The 27,965-nt window shown below is 48.8% G+C and overlaps 1 protein-coding gene and 1 pseudogene across 1 annotated transcript; both read right to left on the reverse strand.

Annotated features, from left to right (window-relative positions):
* Window positions 1-5,808: 5,808 nt before the first annotated feature.
* On the reverse strand, window positions 5,809-7,230 carry LOC123094549 (putative serpin-Z8; annotated as a pseudogene).
* Window positions 7,231-19,012: 11,782 nt separating this feature from the next.
* Window positions 19,013-20,452, reverse strand: LOC123094548 (putative serpin-Z8). Its single transcript, XM_044516526.1, has one exon. The coding sequence runs from the start codon at window positions 20,409-20,411 to the stop codon at window positions 19,131-19,133; it is 1,281 nt and encodes a 426-aa protein (XP_044372461.1). The 5' UTR covers window positions 20,412-20,452; the 3' UTR covers window positions 19,013-19,130.
* Between the last annotated feature and the right edge of the window lie 7,513 nt (window positions 20,453-27,965).

The raw sequence follows: 27,965 nt of genomic DNA on the forward strand, positions 1-27,965 counted from the left end.
CGTCGTCGACTGCTTCTGGATGGACCCGAGTGGTGTCTTCGGTACCACAGTACAACCACATGGGGTGGCCTCGGTACTGAAGCGGTTGGATGCGCCGCCTAAGGAAGACTTCCAGAAGATCCATGCCCGTCACTCCGTCCCGAACGAGTTGGACCACGCGCTCCATCAACATTTTTACCTCGGCTTTCTCCTCGGGAAGCACCTTCAGAGAAGATGGTTTGTCCACTCGGTCCATGGAGAATGGAGGGAGACCGGTCGACTGTCCCGGCGTCGACTCGTTTTGGCAGTAGAACCAAGTCGACTGCCACCCTCTGACCGACTCAGGAAGGGTCATGGTCGGGAAAGTGCTCTTGTTCCTCAACTGAATCCCAAGACCCCCACACATCTGAATGACCTTGGTTCTCTCATCGTCCGGACTCGCCTTTTTCACTGTCTGCGAGCGACATGTGAATATGTACTTGAAGAGACCCGAGTGCGGTCGACAACCCAGGAAGTTCTCGCACATGGACACAAAGGCAGCAAGATAGGTGATGGAATTGGGATTGAAATGATGGAGTTGCGCCCCAAAGAAATTCAGAAACCCTCGGAAGAAAACACTCGGAGGCAGAGAGAAACCACGATCTATGTGAGTGGCTAAGAGAACGCACTCACCCTCCTGCGGTTGCGGTTGACACTCGGACCCCGGGAGCCTCGCTGACCCGTGGGGGATCAGTCCCTCATTGGCCAGGTCGTTGAGGTCCTTCTCAGTGATGGTCGAGCGGATCCAGTCCCCTTGGACCCAACCCTTCGGCAGGCGGGACCTCGACGAAGATCCGCCCCGACTAGACGGTCTCCCCTTTGCTTGCCCCGTCGCCGTCGCCTTCTTCGCGCGCTCTAGAGCCGCCGTCTTCTCCTTCACCATTATCGCCGGCGAAGCGCTCGAGAGGTGGATAAGGCGGAGGTGGGAGCGGGCGCTGAGGGCGGAGGCAGAGAGGGAAGAGAGGGGAATGGGGAAGCACTGTTCAAAAACTCCTCCCCAGCGCTTTATATAAGGGCACTTCCGAGTGGTTGACGAGTGGGCCCGAGCAGACCTGTCACATCCCGAAACAGTCGCGCACGCACGATATGTGGCGATAAAGGCGGCGCGGAAATCGAGGCGTCCATGCCTTATCCCGCCCGATTGCCGCGGATCGCCCCGCTTCGCACGCTTCCCAAATTTCAGATCCCGCAAAATCCGTTAACAGCAGATCAATCTGTCAGACGATATCCTTCCCACGATCCGTCGCTCGGAAGTTCGACAAAGTTCAAAGGTTCACTCGACAGAAGATAAGAATGGATCAAGGCGACTGAAGTAAAAGTTGACGCCAACCTCGAAAAGAAGATCGCCGATCCAAGAAACGACACAACCAAAACATAGAAAATGAGTCGGAGAAAATCATCAACTCCTTCCTCACTCAAACCTCGATCCATTCGGGGGCTAATGATGATGTTATGTACCTAGGGTAGGGTCATGGATCTATCCAGGATACCATGCCCAAGGACACCCTTAGACGAAGCTACGTTCCAGTCGACCAAGAGGGACTTCACTCGACCGGCTAGAAGACACTTGACCATGAAGACTCACTCGACCATGAAGACTCACTCGACCATCAGAAGTTCGGGATCTACTCTGCATCCAAACAGTCTGTAATTAAGTAGTCTTAATGGTCGTGATGGCACTTTATGTAGGGCGTTACCAGTAACGCCAGACCTTAATGTACTTTAACCCTCTGCTAACGTGGGCTGGCTGGGGTCTTGGCGTCCTCTATATAAGCCACCCCCCTCCACTAGTAGAGGGGTTCGCACCCTTGTAACTCATATACACAGAGACCAGTCGACCGCCTCAGGGCTCCGAGACGTAGGGCTGTTACTTCCTCCGAGAAGGGCCTGAACTCGCTAAACACTCGTGTGTACAACTACTCCATAGCTAGGATCTTGCCTCTCCATACCTACCCCCATTCTACTGTCAGACTTAGAACCACAACAATGGTTATGAACAAATGCCTCATGATTAAATAGTGGTGGAAGATTATGTCCCTCGAGGAGCGCCCCCTATGGCTTTCCCTTCTCAAAGCTAAGTATTTCCCCTCCTCGAGTCCTATGTTCGCCCCGTCTTCGGGTGGCTCTCAGTTCTGGCGCCAGCTTGTTAAAGTTCGGCCTATTTTCCAATCCCTAGTCAAGTTTTTAGTTCGGAATGGTAAGTCTACTCGTTTTTGGTTAGATTGGTGGGTAGGGGATTCCACTCTAGCGGTGGCCTACCCAACCCTGTTTTCTTACTGCTCTGATCCCGAGATCTCTATCTTCGAGCTCTCGGCCCAGGGCTGGGTTCTTGACTTCCGGCACACTCTCTCTCTTGTGGAGTTGGAAGACTGGCAATGTCTTACTGCCTGCTTCCCCTTGCTCTCGGAGGAAGATGACTCGGTTAGCTGGCCTCACTCTGCTTCTGGGCGCTTTTCAGTGAAATCTACCTATTCCAAACTTATCTCAGGTGCCCATACTGCTAAATTCAAGGACATTTGGCTCGCCCGTATTCCCCCTAAGATAAAAATTTCCTCTGGCAAGCTTTTCGTCGTAAACTTCCTGCGGCTGATCAGATCAAAAAGAGGAACGGGCCGGGATCTGACAGATGCGCTCTTTGTGGAGCTATTGAAAACATCGAGCATATATTTTTTCACTGCTCTTTGGCTAAATTTGTTTGGAGCTGTATTAGACTCTGGCTTCATGTTAATTGGAATCCCTCCTCCTTTGAGGACTTGCTGCATTATGTTAACACCTTAGCAGGGCGATCTAAAAGGGTGTTCTGGGTGGGCTGGGCTGCGATCTGTTGGGCGCTCTGGACTACGAGAAACAAGTTCACTATTGAGCATACTTTCCCAGCTAACCCTGTCAGTTGCTTATTTAAAGCCAATATCTTTTTGCAGCAGTGGAGATCATTGACTAAGGGAGAGGACCTAGAGGCCTTCGACGACATGCTATCTATGATGAAATCTACGACGTCGTCCCTGCTGCGGCTTTCTAGGAGGATGGCTTAGTTTCGGCTATTGTGGGAATCTCGGCTGGCCTGCGTGCCTTATCTGGCTGGTTGCCATGTATTTGCACCCTTTATCTTGCTGTGTTCGGATGGTTGTTTGGGTGACTATGTTGTGACTCTGCCTGATGGCTTTATCTATAAAGTCGGGCGTACGCCTTTTCTCTAAAAAAAGCAAGGAGAAGAACAGACTCAACGGTTTCACCACAACGCTACGATTTTACTACTGTAGCTTATAAAACGGTCGCACATAAACAAGTATCATTTACGATGTGATTACAGATATTTGCAAATGGCCGCGAATATACATGAAATACACAAACGACTTTCCCAATCTTGACGCTGATATATGGCTGCGATCACGCCAAGACGCTGCCATAGTCTTTGCCGCCGTTCTTCGACGACTCCCCTCTGCTAAAGACCTCAGTCGTCGGTGGTGAGGGGGTCGCCGGATCCACGCGCATGGATCGTTTTAGGCACCAGTAGCTTAGGTCTTAGGTTATTCACCGTCTTGGCTTTGGTGGGGATGATGGCGGCACTGAATAAAGAATCTTCAGAACCTTCCCTGACGAGGCAATAAACCCTATGGTTAAGGATGAATTTAGAAACCAGTCTGTTCAAATAAGGATGGTGTGGTTGCGGCGACATCCTCGTGGTGAACTTGTGTCCTAGGGTTCTGCCGTTGTGATGGTGTTTGCTCCAGCGTTGGAGCGGAGTTTGTGAGGTAGTCCAGAAGCGGATGCAGATTATGGTCTGCATACGCGGCATCTGGAAGATGGTGGGTCGTGTGCTGAGATTGTGGTTCGTGGATGGCAGGTATGGTTTTCTCATTCAACGTCTTAGTCGTGAGAGGCCGTCAAATTTGGAGTACGATGACGTGTCTGGGGTGTTACCAGAATCTGATTTGTTCAATGGCAATAGTTTCGCCTTTGGTAAGCCACGTTGGAGAACAGCAAAGCTGCATATCAGCGATGGCGCCACGTCGAACTATAGGGCGAGAAGGTGATCCATTATTATTTTTTCTTTGGCGGCTGTTGTGTTTGTGCTAGAGGCAGCTGACGGACGTTAGTATCAAGCTTAGAGGATTCTTCGGTCTTGATTGTATTTTCTTCTTGGTTGATATTTCTTTATGCAAAAGCTAGCGTTCTGTTGTCTTTTCAGTCTTTTGAGGCTGGTGTTTACGTGGCTTGTATTATGATATTTATGATATAAATGGGACATGCAATACCATGCAAAATAGAATCTAACACTGATCGACGGCCCAAATTCTGCATGCCCCCACGTGTGCCTGCTACTAATCCTCTCCCATAAAGAAGCCCTCGCTCCTGCGAGTGAATGTCAAGGGGTGTTTCTGTTACACCACATGAATTATCATTAGATTAACGTTTCACCTCCACCTCTGCCACCAGCCACCTCGCAGCCCAGCACCATTGTGCCGGGAGCACCATTCCTTTGCGAAGCCGAGCCGTCCATGCACGAGGAGCATTAGGAAGTTGAATGACCCCGCCATCGCCGACGATGCACTGGTTATCCCTGACAATCCTCTCTGAGGGAAGCGAGGGGATTGAAGAAGGTGGTTGACAATGGCTAGATTAAGCTCCAGGGCTGCCGCGATGAGCGACATAGGAGACACTTCACGTTTTGCTTCACATTCGAAGCACTTGTTATTGTGACCTTATACCAACTAATATATTTGAATTAATTATTGTTGTCCAAGTCTCGGCAACACAGAGGATTAATGGTCTTCTGTGGTGCATGTGTGGTGGTGGGGTGAGAGGGGGATTACATTTGATAGGCAAACTTGAACCATATTTTGCAAAAATTTCCTAAACTTTTGAAATAGATCAGGGCAAATACCAAGATTGTGTAAAATTTCCGAGAAATTATATACTTGTTCGACATAATGATAGTAGATCCACAAGTAACAAAGTATATAAGATACTCCCTCCGTTTCAAAATTCTTGTCTTAGATTTGTCTAGATTCGGATGTATCTAATACTAAAACGACTTGATACATCCATATTTAGACAAATCTAAGACAAGATTTTTGGGACGGAGGGAGTATTACGAATTATTCATGATACCAGTAAGTTTACATCATGAGATAAAACCAGAAAATGCCCCACGCGAGTTGCCGCCGAATCTTTGCTAAAAGATATGAATAAACGTTACCACAAAAACATCTAAAACTAAAGGGAAGAAAATGTAAGCTTAAAAAGTAATAAAAAAATGCCAAGGATATAAAAGAGAGAAAGATTACATTTAAATGAAAGTCATTTATAATAGAAATATGAAAGGTGTACTACATATGTATGTTGCAATCGCCCACCACATATATCAATAATACAAAAATATAATGCAAAGAATAACTTATGACTAACATGCATGAATTGATGATGTGGCGCACTACATGCACAGTATGGCAAAAACAGTGTAATTTATGACTTGCATGCATGCCTTGTTTATACGCCATGGTTGCATGTCTAGTAAAAACAGATTTTTTTTTGAGAGGGGGGGGGGGGGGGGGGGGGGAGCTCCTCCACCTGAATATATTACTGCAAAGGTTGCAGAAGCAGCGAGTACGGAATCACATAGACACGGTGGTGCAACGTGCACAGAGGTAGAAACGCCATGAAAAGACGTCCTCCTTGTCACAAGCCTCCACTAGACGGTGTGACCAAAGATCCAGATAATCAGTCGTAGCTATTTATATATAGAAATAAAAGATGCATAAGCCTTCAAAACATGGAACTGCTAATTAACAGGGTGGAAGAAAAATCGGAGAACAGTCATCATGCTGTTAGCTGTCGCTGGTGGTTCAACAGTGGTTCCCGAGTCCCGACAACTAGCATCCTCTAGCCATGGTATCAACATGAGGCTATCGCGGCTCACTAATTTCCATCCTATTTTAGGGTTGTCCAATCCGCACCTGGCACCTGGCTGTCTCCGCCACTGCTAGGGTCCACGACATGCCCTGCGAAGATGGTTGCACCTGAAGCCTCTTCGACTATGAAATACGCGAAAGGATGGTCGGCGAGGAAGTCGACCTTCGGCGGCAACATCGGACATCCAAGAAGCCCGCGCTTCCTGGTGGCAGCAGCAGCTTCGGTCCCTTGCTCGTTTACCTCAATGATAGCCTTATGGAAAATGTCATTCACGAGCAGAGGCAAGCCGGAGCCGTCGTCTTCCACATGTCCAACAGGTCGGCACCCATGTCGAATGGCAACAGGAGCCCCAGGTGTTTGAGAGTTTGGGTGACATCGATCTGGGAAGAAAGCTTGAACTTGGGAACCCCGAATTCGCCGACCCTGACCTGTCTCGTCGGCAGGTGCTCGTGCAGGAAGGTCGGGCAGGAGGTTATCTCCTCAACGAGGCCTTGGAGGCCATCATACGCATCAGGGAGGAAGATGCACATCGAGTACTGAGGCGTGGGTGTTTCTACGTTGGCAGGCACATGGTATCCTGGCATCTTGTACGGCATCCTGAGGACCTTGAACCCGGCGTACACACCGATGAAGTGACGGGTGGAGTTGCACATGAAGGGCACGTGGACGGTGGTGCCATCGAGCCTATGGAACGGCCTTTTCATGGTCTTCCTCTTGTTGAACGGGTGAACCCATTTGCCTTTGAAGTATATGGCGTTGCCGAGCACGACCTTCGTCTCCGGGCCAAAGGATCCCGGCGTAACGAAGTCCCTGATACGGTTTTTAGTGACCCGCGCGACCCAGGCGTTGATCTCCTTAGCCGCTTTCCCCGCGTTTCCCCGGAAGTCGACGGCGTCTGACTCCGCCTTGTACTTGCTGACGACGGTCTCACGGTACGCCGTCTTGAGCGGCCGCGCCATGTCGTTCCACACGCCGCACGCGAAGGCCACTCTCGGCCCGCCATAGTCCGACAGGTCCTCTAGCGCATCCTCCGCCACGTGTGAGATGTGATCCTCGAGCTCGTCGCGGGAACGGGCGCCAACGAGGCGGAGGATCTCATCTAGGGTTTCCCCTCGGGCGCCCGGCGCCAGCAGCGCGACCGCGGCATAGATGGAAAGGGGCGAGAAGACCAGGTTGCTGCGCGGGCTCGCGCCGGCGAGGCGCTTGGTGAGTCGCGCGGCAAGTTCCGCCAGGCCGGAGCCGGGCTGCCGCGGCTTCTTGCTTGACGACCCGGCTTGGAATCCCCCCGTCATCGCAACCCCCCCGCAGAAACAGACCGATCCTCTTTCCCCTGGAAAACTAGAAGGTTTCTCGACGCAAGCTAAGCCCTTTTTTGTTTGAACTGATAAAGCCTTATATACTTGATTGGCGTATATACGAGTATGTCCATTCCGTGGAATGGCTTTGGATTGCATGGACGGTTTCAGTACGCCGATTTGGGGCCACGAGATCTCCATTTAGTTTTCTTCCTTTCTCCTCAATTTTTTAAATTTTTGCCTGTGTACTCTTTTATCTTCTATCTTTTCTTTTTCGCAGAAATCGTAGTACAAAATAAATATTCCTACATGCTTTATGTTACAAAATGCCACACATGATATCCAGGACAAACCAAGGGTCGAGGCATGTGCAGCGCCGATGTTTCATATATTTTTCGAAAATGGGCGCTTTATTACTTAAAAGGTTTAAGCATTACACCCGGGCTCTGCATAACTATGATGCACACAGTCAAACAAGTTCTCTCACACAAACGAAAATTAAGAAGGCGAAATACAAAGAAACAGAGTATGTATTGAAGGAAATATGCCCTAGAGGCAATAATAAAGTTATTATTTATTTCCTTATAATCATGATAAATGTTTATTATTCATGCTAGAATTGTATTAACCGGAAACATAATACATGTGTGAATACATAGACAAATAAAGTGTCACTAGTATGCCTCTACTTGACTAGCTCGTTAATCAAAGATGGTTATGTTTCCTGACCATGAACAATGAGTTGTTATTTGATTAACGAGGTCACATCATTAGTTGAATGATCTGATTGACATGACCCATTCCATTAGCTTAGCACCCGATCGTTTAGTATGTTGCTATTGCTTTCTTCATGACTTATACATGTTCCTATGACTATGAGATTATGCAACTCCCGTTTACCGGAGGAACACTTTGGGTACTACCAAACGTCACAACGTAACTGGGTGATTATAAAGGAGTACTACAGGTGTCTCCAATGGTCGATGTTGGGTTGGCGTATTTCGAGATTAGGATTTGTCACTCCGATTGTCGGAGAGGTATCTCTGGGCCCTCTCGGTAATACACATCATATAAGCCTTGCAAGCATTACAACTAATATGTTAGTTGTGAGATGATGTATTACGGAACGAGTAAAGAGACTTGCCGGTAACGAGATTGAACTAGGTATTGGATACCGACGATCGAATCTCGGGCAAGTAACATACCGATGACAAAGGGAACAACGTATGTTGTTATGCGGTCTGACCGATAAAGATCTTCGTAGAATATGTAGGAGCCAATATGGGCATCCAGGTCCCGCTATTGGTTATTGACCGGAAACGTGTCTCGGTCAAGTCTACATTGTTCTCGAACCCGTAGGGTCCGCACGCTTAAGGTTACGATGACAGTTATATTATGAGTTTATGCATTTTGATGTACCGAAGGTTGTTCGGAGTCCCGGATGTGATCACGGACATGACGAGGAGTCTCGAAATGGTCGAGACATAAAGATTGATATATTGGAAGTCTATGTTTGGACATCGGAAGTGTTCCGGGTGAAATCGGGATTTTACCGGGTTACCGGGAGGTTACCGGAACCCCCCGGGAGCCATATGGGCCATCATGGGCCTTAGTGGAAAGGAGAAAGGGGCAGCCCAAGGGGGCTGCGCGCCTCCCCCCTTCCCCTAGTCCTATTAGGACTAGGAGAGGTGGCCGGCCACCCCTCTCCCTCTTTCCCCCTTGGGAATCCTAGTTGGAATAGGATTGGGGGGGGAGTCCTACTCCCGGTAGGAGTAGGACTCCTCCTGCGCCTCTCCCTCTTGGCCGGCGCACCCTCCCCCCTTGGCTCCTTTATATACGGAGGCAGGGGCACCTCTAAACACACAAGTTGACACAAGTTGATCCACGTGATCGATTCCTTAGCCGTGTGCGGTGCCCCCTGCCACCATATTCCTCGATAATACTGTAGCGGAGTTTAGGCGAAGCCCTGCTGCTGTAGTTCATCAAGATCGTCACCACGCCGTCGTGCTGACGGAACTCTTCCCCGACACTTTGCTGGATCGGAGTCCGGGGATCGTCATCGAGCTGAACGTGTGCTCGAACTCGGAGGTGCCGTAGTTTCGGTGCTTGATCGGTTGGATCGTGAAGACGTACGACTACTTCCTCTACGTCGTGTCATCGCTTCCGCAGTCGGTCTGCGTAGGGTACGTAGACAATACTCTTCCCCTCGTTGCTATGCATCACATGATCTTGCGTGTGCGTAGGAAAATTTTTGAAATTACTACGAAACCCAACAGTGGCATCCGAGCCTAGGTTATTGATGTTGATGTTATATGCACGAGTAGAACACAAGTGAGTTGTGGACGATACAAGTCATACTGCCTACCAGCATGTCATACTTTGGTTCGGCGGTATTGTTGGACGAGACGACCCGGACCAACCTTACGCGTACGCTTACGCGAGACCGGTTCCCTCGACGTGCTTTGCACAGAGATGGCTTGCGGGCGACTGTCTCTCCAACTTTAGTTGAACCAAGTATGGCTACGCCCGGTCCTTGCGAAGGTTAAAACGGAGTCTATTTGACAAACTATCGTTGTGGTTTTGATGCGTAGGTGAGATTGGTTCTTACTTAAGCCCGTAGCAGCCACGTAAAACATGCAACAACAAAGTAGAGGACGTCTAACTTGTTTTTGCAGGGCATGTTGTGATGTGATATGGTCAAGGCATGATGCTGAATTTTATTGTATGAGATGATCATGTTTTGTAACCAAGTTATCGGCAACTGGCAGGAGCCATATGGTTGTCGCTTTATTGTATGCAATGCAATCGCGATGTAATGCTTAACTTTATTACTAAACGGTAGTGATAGTCGTGAAAGCATAAGATTGGCGAGACGACAACGATGCTACGATGGAGATCAAGGTGTCGCGCCGGTGACGATGGTGATCATGACGGTGCTTCGGAGATGGAGATCACAAGCACGAGATGATGATGGCCATATCATATCACTTATATTGATTGCATGTGATGTTTATCTTTTTATGCATCTTATCTTGCTTTGATTGACGGTAGCATTATAAGATGATCTCTCACTAAATTATCAAGAAGTGTTCTCCCTGAGTATGCACCGTTGCCAAAGTTCGTCGTGCCCAGACACCACGTGATGATCGGGTGTGATAAGCTCTACGTCCATCTACAACGGGTGCAAGCCAGTTTTGCACACGCAGAATACTCAGGTTAAACTTGATGAGCCTAGCATATGCAGATATGGCCTCGGAACACGGAGACCGAAAGGTCGAGCGTGAATCATATAGTAGATATGATCAACATAACGATGTTCACCATTGAAAACTACTCCATCTCACGTGATGATCGGTTATGGTTTAGTTGATTTGGATCACGTGATCACTTAGATGACTAGAGAGATGTCTGTCTAAGTGGGAGTTCTTAAGTAATATGATTAAATTGAACTTAAATTTATCATGAACTTAGTCCTGGTAGTATTTTGCAAATCATGTTGTAGATCAATAGCTCGCGTTATTGCTTCCCTGTGTTTATTTTGATATGTTCCTAGAGAAAATTGTGTTGAAAAATGTTAGTAGCAATGTTGCGGATTTGATCCGTGATCTGAGGTTAAATCCTCATTGCTGCACAGAAGAATTATGTCCTTAATGCACCGCTAGGTGACGGACCTATTGCAGGAGCAAATGCAGACGTTATGAACGTTTGGCTAGCTCAATATGATGACTACTTGATAGTTTAAGTGCACCATGTTTAACGGCTTAGAATCGGGACTTCAAAGACGTTTTGAATGTCATGGACCATATGAGATGTTCCAGGAGTTGAAGCTAATATTTCAAGCAAATACCCGAGTTGAGAGATATGAAGTCTCCAACAAGTTCTATAGCTAAAAGATGGAGGAGAATCGCTCAACTAGTGAGCATGTGCTCAGATTGTCTGAGTACTACAATCGCTTGAATCAAGTGGGAGTTAATCTTCCAGATAAGATAGTGATTGACAGAATTCTCTAGTCACCATCACCAAGTTAGTAGAACTTCGTGATGAACTATGACATGCAAGGGATAACGGAAACGATTCCCAAGCTCTTCGTAATGCGGAAATTGACGAAGGTAGAAATCGAGAAAAACATCAAGTGTTGATGGTAGACAAGACCACTAGTTTCAAGAAAAGGGGCAGAAGGAAGAAGGGGAACTTCAAGAAGAACAACAAGCAAGTTGCTGCTCAAGTGAAGAAGCCCAAGTCTGATCCTAAGCCTGAGACTAAGTGTTTCTACTGCAAAGGGACTGGTCACTGGAAGCGGATCTACCCCAAGTGATTGGCAGATAATAAGGATGGCAAAGTGAACATAAGTATATTTGATATACATGTTATTGATGTGTACTTTACTAGTGTTTATAGCAACCCCTCAGTATTTGATACTAGTTCAGTTGCTAAGATTAGTAAACTCGAAACGGGAGTTGCAGAATAAACAAAGACTAGTTGAAGGGGAAGTGACGATGAGTGTTGGAAGTAGTTCCAAGATTGATATGATCATCGCACACTCCCTATACTTTCGGGATTAGTGTTGAAACTAAATAAGTGTTATTTGGTGTTGGTGTTGAACATGAATATGATTTGATCATGTTTATTGCAATACGGTAATTCATTTAAGTAAGAGAATAAAATGTTGTTCTGTTTACATGAATAAAACCTTATATGGTTACACACCCAATGAAAATGGTTCATTGGATCTCGATCGTAGTGATACACATATTCATAATATTGAAACCAAAAGATGCAAAGTTAATAATGATAGTGCAACCTATTTGTGGCACAGCCGTTTGGGTCATATCGGTGTAAAGCGCATGAAGATACTCCATAAAGATGGATTTTCGGAATCACTTGGTTATGAATCATTTGATGCTTGCGAACTGTGCCTTTTGGGCAAGATGACTAAAACTCCGTTCTCCGGAACAATGGAACGAGCTACTGACTTATTGGAAATAATACATACCGATGTATGCGATCCAATGAGTGCTGATGCTCGTGGCAAGCATCGTTGTTTTCTGACCTTCACAAGATGATTTGAGCAGATATGGGTATATCTACTTGATGAAACATAAGTCTGAAATAGTTGAAAGGTTCAAAGAATTTCAGAGTGAAGTGGAAAAATCATCGTAACAAGAAAATAAAGTTTCTGCGATCTGATCGCGGAGACAAATATTTGAGTTACGAGTTTGGTCTTCAATTAAAACAATGTGGAATAGTTTCACAGCTCACGCCACCTGGAACACCACATCGTTATGGTGTGTCCGAACATCGTAACCGCACTTTATTTGATATGGTGCGATCTATGATATCTCTTTACCACTATCGTTTTGGGGTTATGCATTAGAGACAGCTGCATTCACGTTTTAAAATAGGGCACCGTCTAAATCCGTTGAGACGACACTGTATGAACTATGGTTTAGCAGTAAACCTAACCTGTTGTTTCTTAAAGTTTGGGGCTGCGATGCTTATGTGAAAAAGTTTCATCCTGATAAGCTCGAACCCAAATCGGAGAAGTGCGTCTTCATACCCAAAGGAAATTGTTGGGTACACCTTCTATCACAGATCCGAAGGCAAGACATTCGTTGCTAAAATGGATCCTTTCCATAGAAGGAGTTTCTCTCGAAAGAAGTGAGTGGGAGGAGAGTAGAACTTGATGAGGTAATTATACCTTCTCCCTTATTGGAAAGTAGTTCATCACAGAAATCAGTTCCAGTGATTCCTACACCAATAAGTGAGGAAGTTAATGATGATGATCATCAAACTTCAGATCAAGTTACTACCAAACCTCGTAGGTCTTCCAGAGTAAGATCTGCACCAGAGTGGTACGGTAATCATGTTCTGGAAGTCATGTTACTAGACCATGATGAACCTACGAACTATGAGGAAGCAATGATGAGCCCAGATTCCGCGAAATGGTTTGAGGCCATGAAATCTGAGATATGATCCATGTATGAGAACAAAGTTTGGACTTTGGTTGACTTGCCCGATGATCAGCAAGCAATTGAGAATAAATGGATCTTCAAGAGGAAGACGGACGCTGATAGTAGTGTTACTATCTACAAAGCTAGAATTGTCGCAAAAAGGTTTTCGACAAGTTCAAGGTGTTGACTACGATGAGATTTTCTCACTCGTATCTATGCTTTAGTCTGTCCGAATCATGTTAGCAATTGCCACATTTTATGAAATCTGGCAAATGGATAAACAAAACTGCATTCCTTAATGGATTTATTAAAGAAGAGTTGTATATGATGCAACCAGAAGGTTTTGTCAATCCTAAAGGTACTAACAAAATGTGCAAGCTCCAGCGATCCATCTATGGACTGGTGCAAGCCTCTCGGAGTTGGAATATACGCTTTGATGAGTTGATCAAAGCATATGGTTTTATACAGACTTTTTGAGAAGCTTGTATTTACAATAAAGTGAGTGGGAGCACTACAGCCTTTCTGATTAGTATATGTGAGTGACATATTGTTGATCAGAAATGATGTAGAATTTTTCTGCAAAGCATAAAGGAGTGTTTTACAGGAGTTCTTTAAAAGGAAAAGACCTCAGTAAAAGCTACTTACATATTGAGCATCAAGATCTATTGAGATAGATCAAGACGCTTGATAAGATTTTCAATGAGTACATACCTTGGCAAGATTTTGAAATAGTTCAAAATGGAACAGTCAAAGAAAGAGTTCTTGCCTGTGTTGCAAAGGTATGAAATTGAGTAAGACTCAAATCCCGACCACAGCAGAAAATAGAAAGAGAATGAAAAGTCATTCCCTATGCCTCAGTCATAGGTTCTATAAAGTATGCTATGCTATGTACCAGACCTATTGTATACCTTGCTCTGTATTTGGCAAGGGAGTACAATAGTGATCTAGGAGTAGATCACTGGACATTGGTCAAGAATATCCTTAGTAAGGACTAAGGAGATGTTTCTCGATTATGGAGGTGATAAAAGAGTTTGTTGTAAAAAATTACATCAGTGCAAACTTTTACACTGATCCAGATGACTCTAAGTCTCAATCTGGATACATATTGAAAGTGGGAGCAATTAGCTAGAGTAGCTCCGCACAGAGCATTGTAGACATAGAATATTTGCAAAATACATACGGCTCTGAATGTGACAGACCCGTTGACTAAGCTTCTCTCACGAGCAAAACATGATCACACCTTAGTACTCTTTGGATGTTAATCACATAGCGATGTGAACTAGATGACTCAATCTAGTAAAACCCTTTGGGTGTTGATCACATATCGATGTGAACTATGGGTGTTAATCACATGGTGATGTGAACTATTGCTGTTAAATCACATGGCGATGTGAACTAGATTATTGACTCTAGTGCAAGTGGGAGACTGAAGGAAATATGCCCTAGAGGCAATAATAAAGTTATTATTTATTTCCTTATAATCATGATAAATGTTTATTATTCATGCTAGAATTGTATTAACCGGAAACATAATACATGTGTGAATACATAGACAAATAAAGTGTCACTAGTATGCCTCTACTTGACTAGCTCGTTAATCAAAGATGGTTATGTTTCCTGACCATGAACAATGAGTTGTTATTTGATTAACGAGGTCACATCATTAGTTGAATGATCTGATTGACATGACCCATTCCATTAGCTTAGCACCCGATCGTTTAGTATGTTGCTATTGCTTTCTTCATGACTTATACATGTTCCTATGACTATGAGATTATGCAACTCCCGTTTACCGGAGGAACACTTTGGGTACTACCAAACGTCACAACGTAACTGGGTGATTATAAAGGAGTACTACAGGTGTCTCCAATGGTCGATGTTGGGTTGGCGTATTTCGAGATTAGGATTTGTCACTCCGATTGTCGGAGAGGTATCTCTGGGCCCTCTCGGTAATACACATCACATAAGCCTTGCAAGCATTACAACTAATATGTTAGTTGTGAGATGATGTATTACGGAACGAGTAAAGAGACTTGCCGGTAACGAGATTGAACTAGGTATTGGATACCGACGATCGAATCTCGGGCAAGTAACATACCGATGACAAAGGGAACAACGTATGTTGTTATGCGGTCTGACCGATAAAGATCTTCGTAGAATATGTAGGAGCCAATATGGGCATCCAGGTCCCGCTATTGGTTATTGACCGGAGACGTGTCTCGGTCATGTCTACATTGTTCTCGAACCCGTAGGGTCCGCACGCTTAAGGTTACGATGACAGTTATATTATGAGTTTATGCATTTTGATGTACCGAAGGTTGTTCGGAGTCCCGGATGTGATCACGGACATGACGAGGAGTCTCGAAATGGTCGAGACATAAAGATTGATATATTGGAAGTCTATGTTTGGACATCGGAAGTGTTCCGGGTGAAATCGGGATTTTACCGGGTTACCGGGAGGTTACCGGAACCCCCCGGGAGCCATATGGGCCATCATGGGCCTTAGTGGAAAGGAGAAAGGGGCAGCCCAAGGGGGCTGCGCGCCTCCCCCCTTCCCCTAGTCCTATTAGGACTAGGAGAGGTGGCCGGCCACCCCTCTCCCTCTTTCCCCCTTGGGAATCCTAGTTGGAATAGGATTGGGGGGGGGGGGGAGTCCTACTCCCGGTAGGAGTAGGACTCCTCCTGCGCCTCTCCCTCTTGGCCGGCGCACCCTCCCCCCTTGGCTCCTTTATATACGGAGGCAGGGGCACCTCTAAACACACAAGTTGACACAAGTTGATCCACGTGATCGATTCCTTAGCCGTGTGCGGTGCCCCCTGCCACCATATTCCTCGATAATACTGTAGCGGAGTTTAGGCGAAGCCCTGCTGCTGTAGTTCATCAAGATCGTCACCACGCCGTTGTGCTGACGGAACTCTTCCCCGACACTTTGCTGGATCGGAGTCCGGGGATCGTCATCGAGCTGAACGTGTGCTCGAACTCGGAGGTGCCGTAGTTTCGGTGCTTGATCGGTTGGATCGTGAAGACGTACGACTACTTTCTCTACGTCGTGTCATCGCTTCCGCAGTCGGTCTGCGTAGGGTACGTAGGCAATACTCTTCCCCTCGTTGCTATGCATCACATGATCTTGCGTGTGCGTAGGAAATTTTTTGAAATTACTACGAAACCCAACATGTATAACGCCTAAAGCGGAGGTGGGCCAATCCTAAGATCATGCTGCCATCCATGTTGGGTAAAAGTATCCCTCACCGTATCCTTCAATCGTGTACACATCTCCGCAAACAGGCCTCGATTCTCCACACGTTGTAGAGAGGACCATAAACGAAGAGTCCCAGTACACCTGTAGATAACCTGCATCAGAGAAGTACTTTTATCGTTAAACACCTGATCATTTCTACATAGCCAAAGCGACCAAATAACGGCAAGCGCTCCCACCCTAAGAATAGTTCTGAACCTGTAATCTATCCCATGTAACCAGTTGCCAAATACATTAGCAAACATTTTAGATTACGGCTTAGGCTATTAAACATTTTAGATTACCAAACTATGTATTTGAAGTCATATAAATTTATCACCAGCAGATCTAAGCCTAGTCACTACCCTGGTCAGGTCAAGCAAAACGGATGGGATGGCGAATAATAACATCCACTATGTTAGCAGCACTAGTCGATTGTTCGTATGTTGCAACCGGACATACATATTCTGGTACAAAAATGGTTTCCCACATGTACATTGCACCTACCATATTCTAGATTTTGGTAAGATTTAATTTGATTTGAGTATGAGTAGAAAAGGCAAGGAATATTTTGATTAGTTGAGATTTGAGAAGATTTGATTTGGGTATGGGAAGACAAGGAAAGTTTTAATTTAGTTGATATTTTAGTAAGGTTTTATTTCATTTCATTGGATTAATGCAAGACATGATTTGCAGAACATGGTTTCCAAGCAAAGTACCAATTTGGTTTGGATTATTCCAAACGAAGGAGGGGGTGGGGAACCAATTTTTTTTTTTGAAACGGAGGCAAAAGATTTGCCTCATCCATTAATTAAGTAGAAGAGAATTGCCCAGTTAATTAACGGAAAACCGGGCGAAAACCGTCACAATCCGCTAAGCGGCACACATAGAATACCCCCATACACCCCTGTCTGAAGTGGGCCTCGTCGAGCTAGCACACACGTGTCATCGTCATCACTTCTCCTCCAGCGGCGTCATCGCCATCTCTAATTCCCGAGCAAACGACTCCGACTTTACCGTAGACGAGCATCAACACAACACACACCATAGAGGTCATGTGGAGACAAATGAAGCTCCGCACCAAAACTCAACCACCCGCGTCGAGGACAGCGCAGCTCCGACTCTGACAGAGAGCTACGAAGAAGAAATATGCAAGGTTGGCGCCATGAAAGACCGCTGAACAGACCACCTGCTACTCGTCATCGTTGCCACAAGGGCCCCGCCTCCTCAGCTCCGACTTCACAGCAACAAATGGGCTAAGGCAATCCCACGAACACGCCGAAGAAGAGCCGACTAACACAACCATTGTCGTACCTCCGACCTCGCTCACCACCGCCATCGTTACCACAGAAGCCTCGCCACAAACTCACCACTCTGGCACACCCGCCACTAGTCCCTCCAACTGATCCCCACCTCCAAAGACAAAGACCTCAAGAGGGGCACGACGCATGACGCCGCCATCGTCTGATCCATGAATGCACGGATCTGAGGTTTCCCTCGGAGAAAGGGTCGGTAGGGAGATGAGCACTTCACCACGACAACGCCTTCAAGAAGGTCACGACGCCCACGAGCGCCGCCGTCTGCCGGCTCCGGCCAAAACCAGAGTCAAAGCTTTCGCTCGGTGTAGTAGCACAATGCCCTGACCAAACCAGCTGAACCTCCAGCAATGCATCACCACCCACAGATCAGCTTGCCGATGAAGAACGGCTAGGAGCCGCCGCAGCAAGCGTCCAGCCATCAAATCCAGCCGCCAAGCCAGATCTGACCACAGCTGGCCGGATCCTGGCCGGATCCAAGGCCTCCCATCGCAGACTGAGCCACCGCGGCCTGCCAGCACCATGCGGATGTAGGCTATAGTGGAGCGCCGCCCGAAGATCCAGCCGCGCCGCAGCCCGCAACTGCGCCAACGCGCGCCCACCGATGCACCTCCAAGCGCCAGACGTGAAAACGCGGCCCTCGCGTCCACGCCCAGCCACCCCTCTGCTGCCGTGCAGCTCCACATGGCGAACGCCTCATCGCGTCGCCCAACGGCCAGATCCGAGCCGCCCCGGGCCGCCTCGCACCTCGCCCGCGGCGCACCACCCCTGGGCCTCCACGCCGCACGCCGCCCAGAGGCTTCACACCGCACGCCCATGCCTTGCCCATACCCACCGCCGGCAGCAGCCGCCGACGCCAATCCACATCCGCTTCGGGGAAGAAAAGCCCAGCCGCTGAAGCTCACAGCCGAGCTCACGGAATCCGACGCGACCACGCCGCTGAAACAGCCCCGCCGCCGCCGTGCCGCCCGGGCTTTGCCCGGGGACGCCCTCCGGCGGCGGCGAGGGGAGGTGGGAAGGTAGGGAAGGTCTCCGGCGATTGGATCTGGGCGCCCCGGTGCGGCCGCAGGAGCCGCACGGGAGCGATGTCCGTGTGTGCCTCAGTTGCGGGGAACCAAATTTTGCGGACCATGGTAAATACCAAAATTTCAGTGAGGTCCCAAGAAACTATATACTTGTTCACAATAATGATAGTAGATCCACAATTAACAAAGCGTAGAAGATATTAAAAATTATTCATTATATAAGAAAGCTCTCAAAATGAGCTAGAATGCATGTCTTCAGAATATGCAACTGCTAATAAAGCGGGTAGAAGATAAACTTTTCGTAAGAACAACCATCTTATTGTTACTCCCGTCGACGCTGGTGCCATCAGCAGGAGGCTGCCCCCGCTCATTAGTTTTCACCCCTTTCTCGGTCGTCCAATCCGCACCTGGCTGTCTCCGCCACTGCTAGGGTCGACGACATGCCCTGCGAAGATGATTGCACCTGACGCCTCTTCGAATATGAAATACGCGAAGGGATGATCGGCGACGAAATCCGTTGTTGGCGTCGGCCGCGGCATCGCTAATCCATATATTTTCGTCGTGGTGTCAGCTGCAGCTTCAGTCCCTTGCTCGTTTACCTCAATGACAGCCTTATGAAAAACGTCATTCACAACCAGAGGTAAGCCGGAGCCGTCGTCCTCCACCATGTCCGACAAGTCAGCACCCATGCCGAACGGCAACAGTAGCCCTAGGTGTTTGAGAGTTTGGATGACACTGCTCTGGAAAGAAAGCTTGAACTTGGGAACCCCGAACTCGCCGACCCTGACCTGGCTCGTCGGCAGGTGCTCGTGCAGGAAGGTCGGACGGGAGGTTATCTCCTCGACAAGGCCCTGGAGGCCGTCGTACGCATCAGGGAGGAAGATGCACATCGAGTACCGCGGGGTGGTTTTTTTGAAGTTAACCGTCCATCCCAATGGCTTGGCTCGTGGCATCTCGTACCGCAGCTTGAGGACCTTGAACCCGTCGTACACGGCGATGAAGTGACGGCCGGAGTTGCGCATGAAGGGGGCGTCGACGGTGGTGCCGTCGAGCCTGTGGAACGGCCTGTCCTTGGTCATCCTCTGGTAGAACGGCAGGTCCCATTTTCCTTTGAAGTATATGGCGTTGCCGAGCACGACGTCTGTCGCCGGGCCAAAGGATTTCGGTGAAACGATGGCGGTGATAAGGTTTCCGGTGACCCGCGCGGCCCAGGCGTTGATCCGCCGAGCCGCTTTCCCCGCGTTTCCCCGGAAGTCGACGGCGCGTGACTTCGCCTTGTACGTGCCGACGATGGTTTCGCGGTACGCCGTCTTGAGCGGCCGCGCCTTGTCGTTCCACACGCCGCACGCAAACGCCACGCTCGGCCCGCCAGACTGCGACTGGTCCTTGAGCGCGTCCGCCGCCACGCGCGAGATGAGATCCTCGAGCTCGTCGCGGGAATGGACGCCAAGGAGGCGGAGGATCTCGTCCAAGGTCTCCCCTCGGGCGCCGGGCGCCAGCAGCGCGACCGCGGCGTAGATGGACAGCGGCGAGAAGACCATGTTGCCGCGAGGGCTCGCGTCGGCGAGGTGCTTGGTGATTCGCGTGACAAATTCCGCCAGGCCGGAGCCGGACTGCCGCCGCTTCTTGCTTGGCCGGGCTTCGAGTCCTCCCGTCATCGCAACCTCCACACAAAACACAGATCGATTCTCTTCCTCCAAAAAAGAACAAGTAGGTTTCTCGACGAAACTAACGCCTCGTATAAATAGACGCACATTGGACAATGGAGCAAATAGTCGTTTTGGTGGACGACACCCTCACGTCTCTATATCCCCACCGTTATCCTCCCTCTGGATCCACAAACTGCATTTATTACACGTAGTATTTCCTAATAAAAGTCATTATCCCTCGGCGTATATGCATGTTGTATATCCTGGCAAGGCCCTTTCGCAACTGGCCACTAGTGGGACCGTTTTCCTGTTGGGGGCATGTTCGATTTCGTTGGTTCGTGACATGCACCACGACTTTTTTTTTAGGTAAATGTCGCCGCTTTATTACCTTAAAACGAAGTTTGGGATCTCGTCCGCAATTACATCCAGAATACAATCTGGAGGTGCACCAACCCAAATCCTACAAAGTTCTTCACCTACACCTACTTTTGCTAATTTATGCGCGGCAACATTTGCTGAACGCCTAATCCAAGAAACTCTGAAATCTTCAAACGAAAGGAGCATCGTCTTGATCTCCTCAAGCCACGGTCCCATTACTGACAAGTTCTTCTCTGGTTGTTTGAGCACATGTACAAGCGACTGGCAGTCCAGTTCAAGATGTACTTTTTGCACATTGATATCCGCTGCTACCCGAAGGGCCCGTTTGCATGCCATGATCTCGGCCACTTCAGGATCGACCACCTGCGGGAACAGGTGACACGCACACGCCAGGAAGCCATCATTCGCATCTCGCAGCACTACTCCTCCTCCCGCTCTTCCACCGTGTCTTGAAATCGCTCCATCGGAATTCGCTTTCATCCACCCCTCATCTGGCGCAGACCACCGTTGAACGGCCGCTGGTTTGGTGATTCTGGGAGACTTTGCATGAACCTCTCTCCATTCCTTCACGTGAGAGCAAACTCTCTCTATGATTTCATGTGGGGCTTCAATCCTCCTTCCATCTCTTGTCTCATTACGAGCTAGCCACATAGCATATACAGAATGGATCATCATCTCCCTTTCATCCTCGTTGGCCGTGGCGAACCATTCGAGCAGCCAGTTGGCCAACTCACTCTGGGAGGCTGTGAAGATCGGTGGGGCTGCCACCGAGACTCCCTTTTCCGAGCGAAGCTGGCTCCAAAACTGAACCGAGTGCTGGCATGACCAAAATCGATGCAAGATCGTTTCCTCTCGCCCGCATACCACACAAAACACCCCTGGTTTGATACGCCTGCGATGGAGTTCAACCCCGACAGCCAGGCCGTTCCTAATGACCCTCCACATGTGAATTTTTGCTTTGTTCGGTGCACTAGTATCCCACAGCCCCAGATAACCTTTGTGTCTGCTTACAGAGCTTGACGATTCCGGCTATCCGGATCTCACCTTGTTCATAGTCATTCTGAGGTGGTAGGCCGAGCGCACCGAGAACACCCCATTCTTAGTATAGTTCCAAGCTAAAGTGTCTTCTGTTCCCGGTCCACCAACTGCAATTTGTTTTATGTCAGCCGCATCATCAGGGGAGAACATCTCATCAACCCGAGCTGAACTCCACGAGGTGCCATCCGGTGACAGCAGATCCGCCACCCTTGTCACTCCCTGGACATATACGGCTCCCAATGGATTCATACTCCCGCTCCTAGGGATCCAATTGTCATGATGAACATTAATCTTGGACCCATATCCGACTCTCCAAATCAGCCCCTCTCGCAGCAGGTCACGCCCATGTAGTATACTTCTAAAAGTGAACGACCCCCCCGAGGGGCACGTAGCCGACATGATGGAGTTATCCGGAAAGTATCTCGCCTTGAGGACACGTGCACACAGCTCAGCCTGGACATGGTCCGGTCCGGTTCGGTCCCGGTCCGAGCCGGCGTTTGGACCGGCCGCCAGCGGTCCGGTCCGGACCGGACCGAGCTGTCCAGCGAGCTCCTTTTCCAGGACCGGACCGAAAGGGTGCTGGCTCGGTCAAGCTTTTGAGGACCGTGTGGACCGATGCCACTAGTTCTGCTAGCTGCTGTTTAGGTCCTAGTTAGTTATTTGGGTCCTAGGTAGCTGCAGCTTAGGTCCTGGTTAGCTGCAGGTTAGTCATCTGTTGAATCCTGGATGAAACTGACGAACTGAATTTTCTGAATCTGACGAAACTGAATTTTCTGAATCTCCCAGTTCGTGTTCTGTATCCGACGAAACTGAATTTTCTGAATCTGACGAAACTGAATTTGCTGAATCTCCCAGTTCGTGTTCTGTATCTGACGAAACTGAATTTTCTGAATCTGACGAAACTGAATTTTCTGAATCTCCCGGTGCATGCCCACTTCCGGAGAAATCACTCGCCATGCAACGTGTGCATGCCCACCTCTTGACTTAGTTTCAGGTTAGATCAGGCGGTTGTGGGAGATCGTGGCATGGCATGATTTGAGCTCATGCAGCGGCAACATAGCTACGTACGGGTGGACGTGGGATGCCACTTTTCGTTCCTCTCAGTTGTAAGGGAAACATCTTGACCTGCAGCTCCTTTCATGGCACGATTTCGGCTCATGCAGCCGCAAGTTGGGGTCAAGGTCATGTTCGAGAACTCCAGATCGGCAGCAGTCTAAGCACGATAGCGATGGCGACTGGCGGCCAGAAGATGCGGCGCACGGGGAGGAGAGGAAGGAAGGAATGGGGAAGCTCGGGGACATGGTAGTTCGCCAAGGGGCTACCGGTGTCCGCGACGACGAGGAACGGCGGCGGCGGTGACAGCGATCCCTCGGTCCGACCGAGCGGCTCGGTTAAAGACCGGACCGGACCGACATTTTTTCGGGCCCAATATCGCAGCCCGGACCGACCAGTTTTCCTACCGGTCCTGGACCGTGCGGTCCGGTCCTCAACGGGCCACGAGCGGGCCCAAAAGCCCGCTCGTTCCGTCCAGGCCTACACACAGCGAGGCTGGATATAGCAAGATCCTCCATGCCTGCTTTGCTAGGAGAGCTTGATTAAACGCTTCCGGGTCTCTAAAGCCAAGACCACCATCACATTTTGCTGCACACATCTTCTCCCATGAAATCCAATGCACTTTCTTATCACCATTCGTTGCACCCCACCAGAATTTTGACGAGATCGAAGTCAGGTTCCGGCACATTTTCTTTGTGAGATGAAAACAACTCATGGTGTAAGTAGGTGTAGCTTGGAGGACAGATTTTACTAGTACCTCTCGTGCAGCCTTAGACAGTCCTTGACCTTTCAACCCATTAACTTTTCCTTTTGAACACTCAGTAACGTACTTGAAAGTCCCTTCTTTGGACCTACCAACCAGTGTTGGGAGGCCCAAATATCTCTCACTGAGCGCTTCATTATGCACGCCCAGAGCATTTTTTAGTTGTACCTTTGCATCCTCTTGACTCCCTTTGCCGAAGAAAATTGCTGACTTCTGCAAATTAATGCGTTGGCCAGACGCTTCCTGATAATTCCTTAGAATCTCATTCAAGGCCAGCATATTTTCAGTGGATCCCTCAAGGAAGACAATACTATCGTCAGCAAACAGAAGATGTGTAACATGGGGGCCAGTTCTCCCAAAAGAAACACCCTTGATCAGCTTTTCCTCTTGCGCCTTTCTTAACAGAGCAGAAAAACCTTCAACACAAAACAGAAAAAGGTACGGCGATAACGGGCCCCCCTGCCTAAGTCCACGAGAGGGGATGAATCCTCTCGAGAGGCCTCCGTTGAGCTTTACAGAGAACCTTGCTGTAGTCACACACCGCATGATCATGGAAATCCATTCTGGAGCAAATCCCACTCGCACTAACATCTGTTGCAGGAAGGTCCACTCGACCCTATCGTATGCCTTCATCATATCAAGCTTGACCACGCACAAGTGCTTTTTCCTCTTCCTGTTACGAATAGCATGCACACACTCATATGCCACCAGGACATTGTCAGTGATCAATCGGCCGGGTACAAATGCACTTTGTTCCTCGAAAATAAGGACAGGAAGAAGACACTTTAACCTATTTTCCAAGACCTTCGTTGCAATTTTATAAAGAACATTACACAGGCTGATGGGTCTGAATTGAGTAAGCAACTCCGGTGAGTTAACTTTAGGAATCATGACAATTACCGTTTCATTGAACGCCTCAGGAGCTGCCTCCCCATATAAGAAATCCTTAATCGCCCGGCACACATCATCCTTTACCAGAGACCAGTGTCGTTGGTAAAAAAGTGCAGGTAATCCGTCAGGCCCTGGCGCCTTAGTAGGCCCCATTTGAAACAAAGCTTTTTCGATTTCATCATCTGTAATCGCTGCAATTAGTCTTTCGTTCATTTGCACAGTAACGGAGGGTGCTATGTTGTCCAGCACCTCATTTGCTCCAGCCGACCCCTCTGAAGTGAAAAGTTGTTCATAAAAAGCCGCCGCCATCTCCCTCATTTCTTCATTCACCGTGCACGTTGTGCCATCCTCACGCTTGAGCGCACGGACTGTATTCTTTCTCTTTCTATGCGAGGCCTTGTTCTGGAAATACTTGGTATTTTGATCCCCCGCCTTCAACCAGTCCACACGTGAACGTTGCTTGTAAAAGACTTCTTCTCTTGTGTATATTTCTCTTAGCTGCTGTTCAATCTCTCGGGCCTCCAGTGAGGATCCCGTACCCAGAGCCCTTGTTTTCGCTTCCACCAGCTGGTTCTTTAGCTTTGAGATTTGGCGCCGGATTGACCCGAAAACTGCTCTTGCCCATCGCTGCATGCTGGATGAAACACAGCCCAGCCTTTGCATGCATGCACGTATTCCTGTTTCACCTACGCCCGAGGCTTGCCATGCATCAGCTACCATCTGGTCATATTGATCGTGTGTGGTCCATGCTTCCTCGAAACGAAACGGAAAGTCTCCGCACTGCTTCTGGCGTGGAGCTGTCTCCAACGCCCTAATCACAAGGGCCTGATGGTCAGATTCTTCTGTCAGCACATGCTCCACTGTAGTCTCCGGGAAGAGATCGAGAAATGCTTCATCGCATGTGGCTCTGTCCAACCGAACTTGTATGTTATCTCCTGCATCCCTCTTGTTGTCCCACGTGTACGGGTAGCCTGAGAACCCTAGATCAACCAGGCCGCAGTCAGCCAAGCATTCTCTAAAATCTTCCATCTGTGCAAAACTTCTTCTGTTACCTCCTATCTGATCGGTGTGGAACAGAGCTTCATTGAAGTCGCCCGCACACAGCCACGGCAAACTATCTTGTGCTCGCAGGTAACGTATCGCATCCCATGATTTCTTGCGTAACTCGTTATTGGGCTCCCCATAGAATCCAGTGAATCTACAGGTTTTCCCTTCCCAGACTATTTCAGCATCCACAAAATATTGGCACCAAGGCCTAACCGTTACTTGCACAGTATCCCTCCACCAAAGAGCCAAACCACCACTCTTCCCATTACAATTTACCGCCATCCCCGATCTGAACACCAAACTCCATTTGATTTTCTCCATCGCCCTGTCTTTCTTTTTTGTTTCACTTAGGAATACCACCGCTGGGTTGTATGACCGTATCAGGTCCCGTAGTTCGCCCACCGTCGAGTCCAACCCCAATCCTCGACAGTTCCAGGCCAAGATGTTCATTGTGTCCGGCGACCCCGCGTCGCGGGGTCCGCCGCTTTGTCATCATGCTCGGAGATACGGTCAAACACCGAAGACACTTTCTGCCTTGTGTCGCGAATGAATGTATCATTAGTGGTAAACCTGTCAGAGTCACCTTTAGCTACCCATTGCTGCTTCGACCTCCTCTTCCTTTCCCATGTATAATCATGTCTTGGGCTTGTTGGAGAGCGCCGTTCCTCATAGCCCGGTCTCGGCTTCCTTACGTAGTGGCCTTTCCTACGTTCCTTGTCTCTGTAGTGGTTTGACATTCCGTCCCCAGTCTGATCCCATGCACTGTATTGCTGGTAGTTGGCTCTTAGCTCAGCCTGCCTGTTTAGTTGTCTCCGTCTCAGTTCATTGCGCATGTCCTTCTCTCTCTTTTGTTCTAGTCCCTCTCTCAGATCCTTACCCCTAGACTCAGCCAGCCCGTGCTGCTGTTTGTTAGGGCTTGATACCTCTCCCTTTTCCCTCTTATCCCCACCGCCAGTGCGGGAGGCCTCTGAGTTTTCAAACTCATGATGCAAATTGCGGTTGGTTGGGGCATCCCGAACCGACCCTGTCTTCATCCTTGCACCCCCAGCATCGGTTGATCTAAAACTCCCTTGACGGTTTGCACTTCCAGATGGTCCCCTGCCAGATCCCTCTTTCATCGGAATGGCCCGGCCGGATGAGGCTCGAAGCCATTCTCCCCACTGATCATCCGACTTCACAGGAGGAACACACCCTTCTACGCCATGTACCAGCCGCCCGCACTCAAAGCAAAAGTGCGGAATCTTTTCATAGGTGAAATCGAACCAGGTTTGTTCAAGGTCCTCTTCAGATTTTTTGAGATAAAAACCTCTCACCAAAGGTTCAAATATTGAAAGTTTAGTCCTGAAACGGAGTTCTGCACCCTTTGCAAAACCATCTTTCTCCACATCCACGCGGACTACTTCTCCCAGCCAATTACCAAGAGCTTCACCAAAAGCCTTCGATCGTTTATCCAGTGGGAGATCAGCAACTCTTACCCAAACCTCTATTGAGTCAAAAATCATCTCTGATGGCCTAGTTGCACCATCATAATCCTTAAGCACCATCACATTGAAATCAAATTGCCAAGGGCCGTTGTTAAGCGCATGTTTCCAGTCGCCTTCGCTGCCGAAGTTCACCAGAAACATGTTTCTCCCGATGATCTTGAACTTAGCCTCCCTGTGAAGGCCCCAAGCCCTCGGCATCGACTTCTCTAACGCACGTTGGTTCATCATCCTCGGCGTGAAAGCTTTTCCGATTGCAGACCACCTTGCAGCCCTCGGTTGGTCCTGCTCAGAATCCTTAAACACAAAACCCGTGGCCTCTTTCTCTGTCAATACCAGCCCGTCCAGACGCGCCAAGAGCCCAGCCGCTTCCGCTGACATCTTCCCATCTGCAGGTGACTGCGACGACGATACCCTGCTCGTTCCGCCCAGTGGCGTCTTCATCGAGGAAGCCTCTTGCGCTTTCTGAGTCGACGGTCCCGGTGTAGCCGCCGCCTTCTCCTTCCTCGGCGTAGCCGCCACCTTCTCAGCCCTCGCCGCCACCTGCGACGACGCTGGTCCGTTCCTCATCCTGTCCGCCATGGCAGAACCACGGGAGAGCAGATGCACGCCGATCCGCACGTTGGGGGACGCCGCCGTCCCTTCACGTGCCACCGGATTCTCACCACCACCGAGTGAAAAACCCTAACCCTAGCTCTCGAGACAATCGCCAAACAATCGCCTCAATCGCCTCTCCTTGTTTTCCGCTCCAGGTGGACCCGCTCGCTATCATCCATCAATGTTACATGCACCACGACTTGGTAGATGTTGAGCTGGTACACCACCAGAAATATTGTTCACGCACGCCGAGTTGGTTGCACCACGACTTGTTTAACAGAAGCGAACACTATTATTTATAATTAAACAGTACTG

Source organism: Triticum aestivum, chromosome 4B (assembly GCF_018294505.1).
Source record: "Triticum aestivum cultivar Chinese Spring chromosome 4B, IWGSC CS RefSeq v2.1, whole genome shotgun sequence".
In the NCBI taxonomy this organism is placed as follows: domain Eukaryota; kingdom Viridiplantae; phylum Streptophyta; class Magnoliopsida; order Poales; family Poaceae; genus Triticum; species Triticum aestivum.